At 41.0% G+C, this 16032-nt stretch overlaps 1 protein-coding gene across 9 annotated transcripts in view; it reads left to right on the forward strand.

Moving 5' to 3' along the window:
* The window catches only part of LOC131690418 (neurogenic protein mastermind), a 337622-nt gene that overhangs the window by 306995 nt on the left and 14595 nt on the right, over positions 1 to 16032 (forward strand). For all 9 annotated transcript variants that reach the window (XM_058976156.1, XM_058976157.1, XM_058976160.1 and 6 more), the window contains exons 4-5: positions 414 to 783; positions 15022 to 15981. In XM_058976156.1, the coding sequence (XP_058832139.1) occupies positions 414 to 783; positions 15022 to 15981 (1330 nt within the window). The remainder of the gene's footprint in view (positions 1 to 413; positions 784 to 15021; positions 15982 to 16032) is intronic.

The raw sequence follows: 16032 nt of genomic DNA on the forward strand, positions 1-16032 counted from the left end.
CATTCTATTCTTCTACATCTTGTAAACCGGAACGGCCTGTCACCGGAGGGGCGCCATCATCGGGCCTGAATCCGGGTATGAATGTAGTGCATCAATCTCACAAGTCGTTTTCGCTGGAATTCCCTATGGGCGGTCATAGCGTAATTGGTAAATCGATTGCCTTGTACGACGCACCTCACCGGGGTACAATTCGTAACCCCACACAAAGGGTTAGAGATTTTTCTAACCCGAAAGATGAGGCAAATTACCCTAAGCTTAAAACCTCTATATTTGAAATAAAAAAGGAATCCCCTGGCCATTGGATTATCTCACCTCATCTGTCAAATATCGTTGATATTGAATGAATCAAAGTACATGTTATAATCATCACATTCAAATAACCGATTGTCATTTTTCTTCTCCTCACCACGCAGGTTTCCGCCGGTCAGCATCTCCACCTAAGCGGTGACCTCAAGACGGGCGTCTCGGTAGCTGCCCAGCAGGGTGTATTCTTCAGCCAACAGCAACAAGCGCAGCAACAGCAGCAGCAGCAGCAGCAATCCAGCCAGCAACAATCTCAGCAAAATTCGCAGCAGCAGCAGCAGGGCCCTGGAGGTCCTCAGCAATCGCAGCAACCTCCTAATGGTGGGGGTCCTAATCCTCAACAGCAGCAGCAACAACAGCAGCCTCCCAATCAAAACAACCCGAACGGAGTTGGGGTCGGAGGCAATCCCAATAATCCTAATGGACCTAATCAAAACAATTCGCAGCAACAACCAAATCAAGCACCTCCCAACTCGCAAGGTAAGAAGACCGCTGCGCATTGCTCTGCTGTCTAAACAAAGGCTGCGAAATCACTATCTGTTTTTCGTTTTTGGGGGGAAAATTCGCAATCGATATTTGGTAGGCGATGGGGTGGTTCCCGGTTCAGTTTGTTTGCTATAAGCATACTCAGGCTATTCTGTTATGTAAATTTTCTGTTTTGTTTCATCAGTATCATAACAGACCGTCTTGGTAGTTTGATAGATACCAAATCCTAAAAGTTTTACGTGTCGTTTTGATCGACTGACGTCACCGGAAGAATAAAAGTTATGGTTTATCTAATTTGTTCATGATGGGCACAATATTTTGAACTTAGATATATCTTGGGTCAACAATTCATTTAACTTGCCCCCGATAATGAACTTGGAACCACCCGATGATCCCTTCTTACATCAATCCATTAGCATTTTCTTCATTCTCAAATGAAAACTCATTTCAACCCTCATCGTTTTGGAGCTGTACTCCGATTCCCTAACCGTTTTCCCACGTTTTCCGCACTGCTTGACACCCGAATAACAAAACAACCGAAAGTCCTCGTTCTCAGTTCCCAGTAGCATTTTCAACTTCATGATACTTCACCCCACTCACCATCCCCCTAGTCACCTTCCCGTTTGTCCTTATTCTCTCTCTTTCTCTCTCTCTCCCCACAAATCGACAGCATTTGCAAAATCTACGACAACCATCCACGCATTTATGCACTCATTATTCGGTTGTCCAAATTTATTATCATTTCATTCCGATCGATTCACTGTCGATTCCCATATAATCTAACTGCCAATGGCTTCTCGTATATGTGTGTAAACCATTTAGAACGAAGGGTAACTCAATTTCCCCTAAATCGAATCGAATTCGGTTCCGCCGAACTACTTGGAAGGAGAATCCTTCTCTGTATTACTTTGAGTACAGGCATGCGCAAACCAGCACCGAACGAACCGATCCCCTATACACAAAGCCATTCCGTCCACGTCGCTTTCAGCATAACGGACCCATTTCGTGTCGAATTCCAATGTAATTGAGACTATTATGCGAATAACGTGATAGCGTTGGAGTGCTGGTAATGCTATCCGGATCTGGTGGGAAAAAGTGGCACATCATTCTCACGTAGAGCGGGCCAAGAATGACACCGTAGTAGTAGGAGAGACAGATGATGGGGGATGATAGCATGTCCCAAGAGGGTGGCAGTGGTATTGAGTTTCCATAACAGTCAGTGCTTTCTGCGGTGGTTGGAGTTTCTAAACTTTTTTTTTGAAAACGGAGCGCTTCTTCACTTGTTTCTAATGTATGGTGAAATAATTGTCACTTGTTAGGCATTATTCTTAAATTGATGCGTTTTTTATGAGCGTCCGCTTTGGAAACATTCTTTGCTAGATCCTGGATATAGTTCATATAACAGCGAAACACCATTTCCAATTATAATTGTCATGGAAATGAAACATTTGAGAGTCACTTCAAATGATATCAATGAATATAACAAACTCTGAGCTTTTTTTACCAACTCCCAGAACAATCAGCGATATGCGCACAAATCCCTAACGACCTAGCACCGCGCTGGTGGTTCCGGATTGCTAACAACAGCTCCGGCAGCAGCAACAGCAGATCCGGTGTATTTAGGTATGTGCGCTTCGAAAGCCATCGCCTATTATTAACATCGCATCCATTTTATGACTCCCCATATCAAAACCACATGTAGCGCTCATACCACACCCCCTTACTATTCCCAGGCCCGAGCGCCCATTTCTTGGTAATCTAGTCTGCCTTGTATCCTACCATCCCGCCCCCCCCCAGTTAGCCACCCAATCCGTACGCTTTTCCATTCAATCAGCAATGGGGAAATCGTTGCACACTGTCCGCAAGGTGGCAAACCTGGCACATGTGCCGGGACTGCTTTTGTACACTCCGGCCAGTTATGCGGGTAATGAATAAAATTCAGTCGAACAACGAGTAGCAAAGCAACGCACACACACGTATACACGACATGTCATATCGTACGTAAGGAAATCTATTAACCTAAAAGCAAATGCTTGCTGCGCTGTTGCGTTTGTTATCCTTCACGAATGAGGCAGAGGAGGAACGGGTCGAGCTGGTAGCTGCTTGATGGCAAGTATTGTGTTCGGGAATGTGTATGTCTGAGAGTGATACGCAAATCGTGCGACAATTTTACGTCGGGTTTTTGGAGGATTCTAAATGTACTGTTGTGTGGAGTTATATATTTGCTATTACTGTGGAGAACAATCGAGTGGTCCTTTGCAAATGTTTACCATGGATTCCTATTTGCAATATTTGTTGAATCATTCTAGCACAATGAACAAGGCGTTTCCTTAAAACCCACCGTCCAAGTACACTTGAAAAAACTTTTTATCGTACTTTGGATGAATGCATTTAATCGTTTTGCTATATTACACATTAAGAAAAAAATTAGTTTAAAATTATTTTATGTATCGAAAGTAGAATGCCTATATTTGCGTTGCAACTCCGTCTCTTCAGTCTCTGGCAGACCGTTTTGGCTATAAAAGTAGGACATTTCCTTCTCTGCTTCAACAACGCGCTTTCATTGATGGCAAGCAGTTTCCTTTCACATGAGCACATAATGTTTCGAACGGAACCTTGAATTGTTTAGAGGCTGATCGAATATTGACGCCATCTTGAACGGATGCAATTGCGTTCTTTATGTCCTCTTCATTTCGTTTAGGTGTTTTTCGCATGAAATTACACACGATTATCCTACCAAAATAAATCATATTTACATTAGAGTAGTGACCTATGGTGTCTCCAAACGGCTTGCCCTCAAGCGTATTTTTCCTGTTTTTTTTTTCAAATACAAAAATAAGCATAAGCATTAGGGTGGGACAAAAAATAGAATCCAGTTTGTCTTCACATCTCGCCCTGAGCAGAAGCAAAAAATCGTCCCGCGCAAGTGAAACAGTCAATTCTATCTAAAAATCAATCGGTGCCTATCACACAAGCAGTCCATATAACAATAGCCTATACCTACTGTGCGATTTAGTGATGAGTGACGGTGCCCAGCAAAAAGCAACCCAGCTGCGGTTGAACTGTGTTGCTGTTGATTTTTCGAAATGCCCCGTAAGACCAGCCATTCGGGAAGTGGAACAGTTATTAAAAGTGCAGATGAAACTCAATCTGGCTGAAGTGAAAACCCTACAAATGCATCATATCAAACATTGCGTGCTGATTTCGTTCAACAACATTAACCAAGCTGAGTCATTCGCCTCGCGAAACAACATGCAGCACACCGCCGAATGCGGCAATGTTAAATATAGCATTCCCGTATACATCGAGAACGCCGCTGTAGAAGTTCGTGTCCATGATTTGGCTACGCGTACCCCTGACGGCGCGATTAAAAAATGCTTGCAAAAATACGGAGAAGTAGACTCCGTTACACATGAGACTTGGAGGATTTTTTTCCCGGGCATCCCTAACGGTGTTCGTGTGGTGAGAATGCGTGTGACCAAGCCAATTCCCTCATACATAACCGTCACAGCGTTAGAAAGTGACGATGTTCTCATTCATCAAACATCACTAGTCACGTACCCAGGGCAAATTCCTACGTGCCAGTTCTGCACGAAGAAGCTGCACCTCGGAAAACCTTGCGTAGAAACTGTTAAGGAAAACTCAAATCCAACTGAAATCAGCACACAACCATCTTACGCTAAACCACTAACAGCTGCAAAACCAACATCTATGGATCAAGCACCAACAACCAGCAGCAACAACAACGAAACGAATGCCGATAACGAACATACTAAAACGACCCTTAAGAGTAAAACACAAACTGGAATATCCGACTGCGAGCAGCAGGAAAGTAGTACGGATGAGGACATGGACGTGAACGATAACGCGAAAGACAAACGAAATGAACCTCAACTTGCAGTGGACAACACTGGCAATATTTCGCCCCCTAGAAAAAGGATCTCAACACGCAGCAGAAAGCTGCGCCTGAACGAGACCAAAAATTTAACGTAGCTGTTTTTTTTTATTTATTGAAAAAAAAAACAAACAATCGGCCTCGTCGAGCTACCGCATTTGGGCCTAAATAAATTAATTAATTATAAAAAAAAAAATAAAAATAGAATCCAGCTCCGAGCAACTTTTCAGGTACCATTTGGCTCCTAGAACAACTGTGCAAATTCTTAGCTCGATTCCTGAAACTATATTTTTGCGCCCACTGTTTAAAGTTTACATGGGATTTTGCATGGAAAAACTAACTTTCATAAAATAATTCCACCGGAAGTCGCCCATTGCTTCCCAAAAAATAAATCATTATGTGGCTTTTATGGTAAATTTAACAAAGAAACGAAGTCTCGAAAACCACGAAACGATCTGACGCTTGAGAAAAAAGTTATTAAGCAGAAACCGATTGAAGTCTGACGATTGATAAAATATTAATTTTTTCTAGCACCACTGCTGTTGGTTGTCCAATTATACGCAATTTTGTTTTGATCTTCTCTTAATGTGTTTAAATTATTTATCTATGCTGTTTGGCCACTTCGCAAGGGTTTTGGGGGATAAATTGAGGCTTCTTTTGTACATAATAAGAGAAAGTTAGAAATTTTGTATATAATTCGACCGTCAGCAGCAGTGATGCTATGAAAAGTGAAATTTTCATCAATCTTCAGCACATCAACCGGTTTTTGCTTAATAACTTTTTCCACAATCATCAGATCGTTTCGTGGTCTTCTAGACTGTTTCCTTGACATATCTATCTATATATATAAAAGTCAAAGTTTGTATGTATATGATTTATAGACTCCCAAACGGCTTAACCGATTTCCGTAAAAATTTGCACACAGTAGGTATTTGGTATGGGGCGTGTTTGTGTGCTATTAGTTGGAAATTATCTGCCCGCCAGATGGCGCTTTGGAACAAATTGTATTTTCCTCCTATTTCACAGAGCGTCGCAGCAACGCGCGATGGGTATTAGCTAGTTTCCTATAAAAATCAGCCATCTATTTATTTTGAGGAGATAACGGGCGACTCTTGGAAGAATTATTTTGCAAAAGTAGATTTTCCCATACGAAATCCCATGTAAACCATAGGTGCAAAAATATAGTTTCACCGCTCGAACTAAAAATTTGCAGAGTTTTTCTGGGAGCTAAATGGGACCCAAAAAGTAACTCGGAGCGAAATTTTATTTTTTTTTCATATAACCATGTCTCACTCTAATAAGCGTAAGAGATCGCCCGTAGTTGCTACTCCGTTATTGACCAGAACCAAATTAGGTTGCAAAATGTTCATTGGAACAACATCCTTGGGAATAACATGATGAGCCACATTGTACAATCTATTCTGATCCCTGCATGCTGATCAATACCGACGCCGGCCACGTCCGAATGCAGATCTTCTGGGAAAGGAAGGAATGTTAGTCCGATACATGTTGCTACCAGAGACCGACGAATCCTCTGCATCTCCACATGTATCACGGGAAGGGGAGAATTGTTAGTAAATGTGCCAATAGCGTTATTATGTAATAATTGCTCTGGGCAGCCTGCTGCCGAGAATTTGGGAAATTTATCGTTTGTTGTATTAATACGATTAGCAAAATAAGCAACTTGAACTCCAGATAGCCGGCTATAAGGAGCATTGCCTATATTTTTTTAATAATATTCAATCACGCGACGAATTTGTTCGTGGTTTCTATCGTGTCGGTACTGATTTTACCCGTCGATCGTTTGAATAAAATGCGGAATAAGACAGAAGGTTCATCAGACTCTTCCGTAGGTGTTGCGGAGTTAGTGGTTTGGAAGGGAATAGGGTCTAGGATTCGCTCCAAGCAAGCGATGCGACCTGCAAAGCATAGCCCGCTAGGTAGTAATTTAGTTAGTCTTCGAGAACACAGATCGCTCGAAAAAGACCTTGTTTAGTTTTTGGTTCTTTTCAAACTATGGGCAGCCGGCCACCGAGAGTATCCCACGTTTACCAAACAAAAGCAATTCCAACCCCACACAGCCGACCTTGGGAGTATTGCCTAGAAAAGCTAATCTTATCTGCGTAATGGGCTGTATCACTATTTATTGCGACATTATTTAGACTAATTTCACTATTCCTTCTCTACAATATATTTTTGGGTTGCAAACTACCGAGTGATAACACGTTATACAGACAAAGAGTTATGATAGCTCGAGATGTTACAAATCAACGAAAGTATTTCCCATCCTCCACACTGGATTGGTGGTGAAATACACGTATACGAACGATTATATCGAACATTAAAGGGAAATACAGAGGATTGTTAACCCGATGCACGGGCCTGTGGCCACTAACGGAATTTGAAATTAGATTCACCAAAACAGATGCGGCGAACCCCCAGTACGCATCGACTCGCGATCAGCGACACCAGTCAAATCAAAGTCCCATTGGAGCCAACCCCCTAACAACCATTCATCTTTACGGCATTGCACAGTGGAAGAAATCTGAAAAAGTATCATAATTTCAACACTAAAAGTTGCGGAATTTTTCGGGTAATGAAATGCGATCAAATATGTTCACCGCACGCGACCGGAGATATGGGGCTTTGAAGATCCGGAACATTACCGGTATTCATCAAATCTGAGGCCTAATACAGAAGCCGCTGAAAAAATTCAAAGAATTATACCCTCAAAGTTGCGGAAAACTCTAGCGATCAAGATGCAATCAAATTTATTCACCGCACACACCTGTGACCGGAGACATGCGGCTTTGAAAATCCGGAACATTACCGGTTTTCATCAAATCTGATGTCTAATTCAGAAGCCGCAGTAACAGTACAAAGAATTATAACCTTAAAGCTGCGGAAAAATCTAACGATCAAGATGCAATCAAATTTATTAACCGCACGCACTTGTGACCGGAGATATGAGGCTTTGAAGCTCCGGAACATTACCGGTTTTTAACAAATCAGAGGCCTAATTCAGAAGTCGCTGAAAAATTACAAAAAGTTATACCCTTAAAGTTGCGGAAAGCTCTAGCAATCAAGATGCAATCAAATTTGTTCAATTTGCAAATCTTTGAACTTTTTAGCGGCTTCTGAATTAGGCCTCAGAATTGATGAATACCGGTAATGTTCCGGATCTTCAAAGCCCCGTATCTCCGGTCACAAGTGCGTGCGGTTTACATTGCATTTTGATCGCTAGAGCTTTCCGCAACTTTGAGGGTATAATTTTTTAAACTTTTTCAGCGGCTTCTGTCGTCGCTTGTCAAAGGACCAAACGTCATCAATAGACCCAGAGTCGCGCGGGGGCATGAGATAGAATTGAACGCTAACCAATGAACATGACAGAAAGACACTTATTCTTCGTGCTGACATAACTGAAGGTAATTGCCAACCGGTCCCCGATCCCTCTCGCGAATTGTCAATTCTCAAACCTTATATATGATTAAAGTCATCATTCCACTCAAATAAGGCCAAGTGTTTTCCATAAGCACATTGAATGCTCTGTGGATCAGTTCCCCCGTTGGTAAAACAAACCCTAAACAAACATAGAAATTAGTTTGCTCAGTCCAAAGAAAAGTTGGCCGACCGGCGGATCACATCAACAAACACCCAAAATTTACATGCGACAAAATATCTGCAATCCCGAATATAAAAGAATCATAACCTCTACTCATTTGCAATAAAATAAGAAAGCAAAAAAACAGTTGAATATCCAAGGCGGCTCATTTTCAAAGATAGCACCGCCGATGGAACACCCAATAAAAATAGGTGACAAGGGACGCGGACAAAATTAGCTGAGCATAGACCGGCTGGTTTGCCACCTATTTTTCGAGCGAAGAATTTCGGGGCGACACCTGGTAGTTGCTAGTCGCTGGTGAAACACCAATTATTTGAATATGCCAATTTTTCTTATCGCCGTATTTTTTCACTTTTCGGATCGAATTTTTTTTCTGAAAAACCATTTTTCACTATTTTTAGAATGTACACTGTGTTTCTAAATGTTTTCTGTGCACTTTTATTGTCCTTGCATCGGGAATCGACGGCCCGTAATGCGAGGAAAAGATTTTTTTTCATTTGCCGGTATTAGATGTTCACAAACTGTCACCACTCGCGTCAGTCGAAAATCTGTCGAAAAATGCTTTTATAGGCCACTTCACTTTGTATTATCGTTAAATTGCACCGTTATTCACACTTTCGATAACCGGAAGGCAGTAAACTGTGCCGAAAATGATGAAAATTAACCGACGCGAAGGGAGCTCTACAAGAGTCAACCGCTCGCGACGAAGATACACACTCGAATCCCCGTTTTTTTTTTTCAAATGCAAAAATATCGAAAAACCAACACAAAACTCGTGTTCAGTGGTCAATTTTCTGATAGACTGCGAAAATCTATCTCGAACCATTAAAAATTTAATCTGCTGATTTAAAAAAATTGAGCCACCCTACCCACTATTTAAAATGAAATCTTGCAAAGTGCTAAATTTTATCATGAAAACGAAGCTATATCTTTTATATTATCCCCCGTGGAAGTAATTTGAACATACTATCAAGGGTCAATTTATGAACAACCAAATTTTTAATGTAAATTTTGCAGTTTTCATTTTTTGCTAACGTATCCTTTAGATGTTTTCTATAGTTTTTTTACGCGAACCTTTTCTTATAATGCATCAAAACTCTAACTTCTACTTTTCAAAAGATATAAGTACTTATAATACCAACAATTGAATCAACAATTTTATATCGTACTCGCCATTTTTTGCTCAATTATGCATCGAATCATGACCATAAATGTAGTTGAGTCTTTTGTTTGCCCAAATGAGTGCTATTGGTATTGCAAAGAACGCCATTTTCAACGAGAATGCGCTCATAACTGTTCAATGATAATAGTTAGATATAAAATATAAAATTATTCCCCTTAAAACAATCTTCAAGTTGTCTGAAGACTACTTCAGCTTTAAATCAATACCGCTTAAGTTATTTGAATAAAACAGTTTTTCTAAGAAACACCCTAACCTTTGATTTTAAATTTGGTGTAAAATAAAAGGTATGACAAATAGAGCTTACGGGGTGGAGATAGCGTAGTTAATAAATCGATTGCCTTGTACGCAGATCACCTGGGTTCAAATCCCAACCCCGCACATAGGGTTAGAGATTTTTCTAAAGAGATTTCTCTAATCCGACAAAGAGGCGAATGATCCTAAGGTTAAAACCTCTATAATCAAAATAATAAAAAAATAGAACTTCCATGTCTTCAGCAAACTTTTCAGAAAAAAATGCCGTTCTGCAACTTCACTGAAGGTCGTGTGGCTCTATCTGGAATGATTAAAAAGTTAAATTTTTGATCTTGGTACAATTAGAACCACCCTAACTGTTGTTTTAACAAGACTAAGGACTCACAAACTACGAAAACTTTTCCAAAGACATAATGAAGCTAAGTGGTTTAGTTTTAGTAAAATCGCGAAATTCCTACTAAATTTGCATTCTTGACCACTGAGCACTGGAACGAACATTTACGAACTATGCCGGGAGTTTGTAAATTGAATTAGTTGGTAAGAAAATTGTTCGTTATTTAGGATTTAGTTCGCAGACAAAGTTCACTTCAAGTTCTTGTTTCAATTAATTTGGTCAAAACAGTTCTCAAACGTTAATGAATACAACATAACAAAATGGGTATCTTTAACGGAATTGACAAGTAGATAATAAAAATGGATGTTTGGCGCCATTTTGAAAACCAAGATGGTTCTCTATAACCATAACCATAAGGGTAGTTTTGTAATCGACTTGACGAGTAGACGATCGATGAAAGACGTCATTTTGAAGGTTGAGATAGCGACTTTCGGCTGAACAAAATTTCCTACAACCATATAATCTCTGTACATAATGTTTCCATTCCGGAAATACTCATATTGTTGAGGTTGTAAAGCATTTATGGTTTACCAGATGGCTTCCTACATCGATTTCCATCATCTACTGATTATTCCCATTCTAAAAATACGGTGATTGTTGAGGTTATTGAGAATTTATCTTAACCGGAAGTCATTTTGAATTGTGAAATGGTTTTTCAGACACGATTTTCGTCATCTACTTGGCAGTCCCCTTTCGAAAATACTTATACTGTTGAGGTTATAGAGAATGTATCTCAACCGGAGGTCGCCAATTTGATTCCATTTTGATTTTCAAAGTGACTTCCGACACTGATGTCGTCAACCCCATTCCGAAAATCTCCATATTATTGAGGTTACAGATAATTTATCTAAACCGAATGTCGCCATCTAGGTCTACAAAATGGCTTCCGACATCGATTTGTCATGTACTCGTCAGTCCCATTCCGAAAATATTCATATTGTTGAGGTTATAGAGAATTCATATAAACCGGATGTCACCAGGTTGGTTTACAAAATGGCTTCCGACATCAATTTCCGTTATCTACTCGTTAAACCCATTTTAAAAATACAGCCATTGATAAGATTATAGAGAATTTATCTAAACCGGAAGTAACCATTTTGGATTGTGAAATGGCTTCAGACATCGATTTCTGTTATGTACTCTTCAACCCCATTCCGAAAATACACATATTGCGGAGGTTATAAAGAATAAATCTAAACCGGAAATCGCTCTCTTTGATTCCAAAATGGATTCAGACATCCATTTCCGTCATCTAGTCATCAACCCCATTCTCCAAATATTCAACTTTTATTAGTAATAGTTAGCTAAGAATATATTAAATTGTAAGGGGAACTGGCTTAATCCGGAAGTAAGGGTTTATGAGCTGAACATGCTGAACTGAAACATGTCAACCGATTCACAAATAAGCCTGATCAATTGAGCACATTTTTTTGTGAGGCGACTTTTTCCGATCTTATACCGCTTTGTGTATAAACGGTTCCGCGCAAAGTGCATGAAAGGTTCGAATTACCCCAACCCTGTTCCAATTCGGACCACCTATTTCTTATCAAGTTTTTGCAATAGAAATGAAATCCTATTTTGACCTAAGCTATTCTTATTTGATTTTCACTAAATTTCGAATTGAGAAAAGAAAAATTCTCTTTGATAAATAAAACTTTGTAGTAAATACACAATAAAAAGTAAGAGCTGTTTTAAATTACCCGAAAGCTCGAATGACAGCGTACGCTTTCCTCTCAAACGGTTTTTGCGATTGCGTATCAAATCGTATATATGACAAAAGTTCAGAACTCATATTCTATTATTCACACATAGATTAAACGAAAACAGTTGATAATCTCGCCCAAAACAAGATATAAAAAAAAGATATTATCTGGTAGATCCTAAATCACGATAGTGCACTTGGCTTAATTAATTGTTGTTGCCAACAAAAATCTTGTTTTTCGGCTTACACATTTTTCAAAAAAGCGCTCCGAAACAACATTCGCCCTTAGCGCATGAACACAAAAAAATGAAAAGCGCAAAATTTTGGGAGATAGAACAGAGCTACATGACAGCTATAAAATTGATATATACGCTTTTCATCATATTACCATAGCTGAGGAACAGCTGGGGGTCCGAATTGGTCAGCGGTCCGAATTGGGCTACTTTTCCCCTATATCTTAAAAGTTTGCCTAGATTTACTCAGATTTGTGGTAACCTGTCGAAAGCAAGCGATTGACATTACTTGCGATATGTAATTTTGGAAATACTACCGCGCATGCATACCCGCTCACAACGTTGAGATCAACGGTGTTATTACTGTTGGAGTTGTCTATTTCATGGACCTTTTTTAAACGGTAAACACACAAAGCTGGATAAAATTGAATGTTTCTACAAACTCGCATCGGGTGACCTTTAGTGGGACTGCTTTGCCTATTTACGTCTTTGCTTAGGAAGAGTCGACGATCCTCTTGTGAGGACATTCGTTACTACTCCTAAAATCAATAGGTAGATGAGATTCCTTATGCAGGCTCAATTTTTTCTCTTCATTACGATCTTGTTTACTCCAAGATCTTTGCTGCAGCTTTAAGGAGGTGGCCTGCTTCATGGACATTGAATGTTAGCTGTTTCATTTGTGTTTCTATGTATCTGAGAGAACGAATGGTGAAATTTATCGTAATTTTCGTTATTTTTAAATTTAAGGTCGTTGCAGTTCATATTTTTATGTCGTGCAACTCAACCACGTTCGTTATTTTTGTTTTCACCGAAATGTAAAGAGAACAACATCGGTTATTGTGAATAAATCGTGGGCTTCTGGCGCCTTTGGTCGAGCCTACCTCAGTTTTCGCCCCTTTTGTGTTTACATCGGCTTTCTTTTTCAGTTCGACTTTCGGGCAGAAATTTTGGGTTTAGTTGCAAATGGCACATATATTCTGACTTATTCTCACTAAGTTTATAATGCAGATGGAAATTTCAGCGTCCCCCTAGAGATGGCGCCTTTGGCGGGGCCAACCGCATGCTACGAACCTGCGTGTATTTTCTAAAGTTGCCTGGCGTACCCCCGACATTCCAAAACTCCTTATCCTTATTATGAATAATTATGGATCCGGTTAGATAAGATCAGTGACGTTGCAAGTTGTGAAAATCAAATCCACTATGGTGGCAATGGGCTGAATTTCCAACTCCGGGAGCATAGCGTTCCTTAAGAGAGACCTTAAGATTTTCCCCGCGCAGTGTGACCAATCGTATGGTTCGGTTGTTTGCAGGTGAGGCAGTTCATGACGCGTAGGGCAATTCTTTCCATCGTAATGTGACTAGGTTAAGTTGATACAGCAAAAGCTACGCGAACTCGATTTGACGTAGTTCTGTAATTCAGCACCTTAACGCTTGGAAATGAGTTTATAAAACGACCTACCCCAGCCCGCAACAGGTCCAGCACCCCGGTAAGACCCGTCTCGGAAACAACACCATTTAGCTCTACGTAGCGAGCTGAGACATAGACTCTACAATTCGTCGTAAAGAGACCATCGCAAACAATTGCGTCAGCTTGCTTCAGACTACCAACCGTACCTTGCATATATTAGTCACGGTCGAATAATACGCCTTTCGATCCCCAGAAATGCGAATTATGTTAAGAGACTTGTTTGCTTTGGGCCGAAAGTACATCATCCATGTCCAATTTGCGTTATACGTTCGGACGTTGGGAACAAGTTTGAATTGCAGGGTAAGGTTTGCCATCCAGGATGGAATCAGGATGATCACGAGTTCAGCACACCGTGTCATTAATATAAGTTTAAGTAGGGTAACAGGGGTATTTTGGACTGCTTTATGAAGTTATAAAAATTCTGGATCAAATAACGGGTTAAGCTTGTCGGCTCCATCTTTTATTTTAGAAATCTAGTGTTCTAAATCTTCAAATAAACTTGCATAATCGGGAAATGTTATAAATCTTGAAAGAGCATTTTTATAATTTTGGACCTCACAGTTTTATTTTGGACAGGATACACACTATATTATATTTATCATCGCTTTTTCTTTGAGCCACTGTTAAAAACGTGTTTTGGACCGATCTTAAAATATATTTTGAACAGTTTAAATGTTCACATCTTTAACAATTTATATCATACCATTCCACTCAGAATAGAACGGAAAATGTTATCTAATTTGATGATTTCAGTGTCACATTACAAATATTTCAATTTGTTATGCACTTTAAATGGTTACATTTACAAATTATCGTCAAGTGGTCCAAAATAAGGTAGTGGTCCGGAATGCCCTAGCCCTAGTTACCCTAGCGAGGGAAGGAACAGAACAAAAGATTTAAGAAAAAAACGATGTTGTCTGATCAACCGTTCAACAACGAATGATGACAGCAGATGTCAGTTAACACACCTCAACATTCTCAACATTCGGTGGGTCTGCTCGCGATAACCTTGTGTGCTTTCTGGGACGTCATTATATCCCAGGGATAGCATAAGAGTTTGTGCATTGGACCAGAATCCCAAGGGTTGCAGGTTCAAATCCTACCTCTGGGTGGATTTTTTTCACATAATTGCTTTCGCTTAATTCACCGTTTCGATCTGTTTTCCCCGTTGGTTACCCCAAAAAAGTACAAAAAACTTATGTTTATTTCGAAAGCTGGTTTGCTCAGTTTGTTTACAAGTAGTTGATAAAACTGTTTTACGAAATCTACTCATTACCGAGTCATAGTTGGGAAATCCTATCTTGGTATAATATAATTGCACATACAAACAAATCTTCATCTTTAATCCATTCCTATCTTGTTTCTCATTTTCACACAATTCGAAAGTCTGTAACCATATCAAAGGTTCACCCCAAACTATAAATTTAGTAGGAATTTTTTACCCAAGAACAAAACCCTAACTCAATTCCGCTTACTCTTCCAGGTTCCTCCATGGAGTCTCAGTACACCGTGTCCCAATCGCAAACTATCAACTTCACTCAGCAAGCGCTTCGGCAACGGCAGCAGCAGCAGCAGCAACAACAGCAAGGAAATGTCCCCGGTGGCATGTCGAACCAAGGTCAGCCACAGCCGGGATCCCAGCAGCAACCCGGCGGCCCAGGAGGTCCGAACCCTCAAGCTCAACAACAACAGCAGCAGGTACCTCAACCCGGTGGTCCCAACTCTGGCATCTCAGCTGGTGGTATGCCCCACGGTGGCCCAATGGGAGGCGGTCCAATGGGTCAGAACCCGAATGTTCCACTCGGAATGGGTGGTATGGGCATGGGTCCTAACGGGGGCCTCAGTGGGTTGAGTTCGATGGTTTCCAATTCAATGGGCGGTCCGGGAGGACAAATGATGCACAATAGTATGGGCCCCGGGGGAGTTCCAAGTGGCCCGGGTGGACCGATGAGTATGCGATACATGCAACAGCAGCAGATGATTCGAGCACAAGCGATGCAGCAGCAGATGGCTGTCGGGGGCAGGCCTCCGCCACCGGATTACAAAGCGACTCAGCAGGGTGGAAATCCGAATGCTGCAATGTTAGCCGCACAGCAGCAGCAAATGCTGCACGCGTCCGGTGGGCGTTTCCCGGCGATGCGAAGGATCACACAACAACCGATTCCGCCTTCCGGGCCGATGATGAGGGTACAACATGCAGCCTATATGCAACAACACGGACACGGGGGTCCTCGAGGGCTTGGTGGCTTCGGACCGGGTGGCGCAGTTGGCCCGGCAACGATGGGAGGCGGTGCTGTGCAAAGGCCTCCTAATGTACAGGTTGGTCCCGAAGGAATGCCAATGGGTTCGCAGCAGGCCGAGTGGAGACATATGATTATGTCCCAACAGCAGAGCATGAGTTTTGCCAGCAGCGGTGGCAATATGCGGGGAGGTTTCGGAGGTGGTAGGTTTTCAACCGTGTTTTCGATGAATTGGAATCGCATAATAACGTCTT

Source organism: Topomyia yanbarensis, chromosome 3 (genome assembly GCF_030247195.1).
Source record: "Topomyia yanbarensis strain Yona2022 chromosome 3, ASM3024719v1, whole genome shotgun sequence".
Lineage (NCBI taxonomy): Eukaryota > Metazoa > Arthropoda > Insecta > Diptera > Culicidae > Topomyia > Topomyia yanbarensis.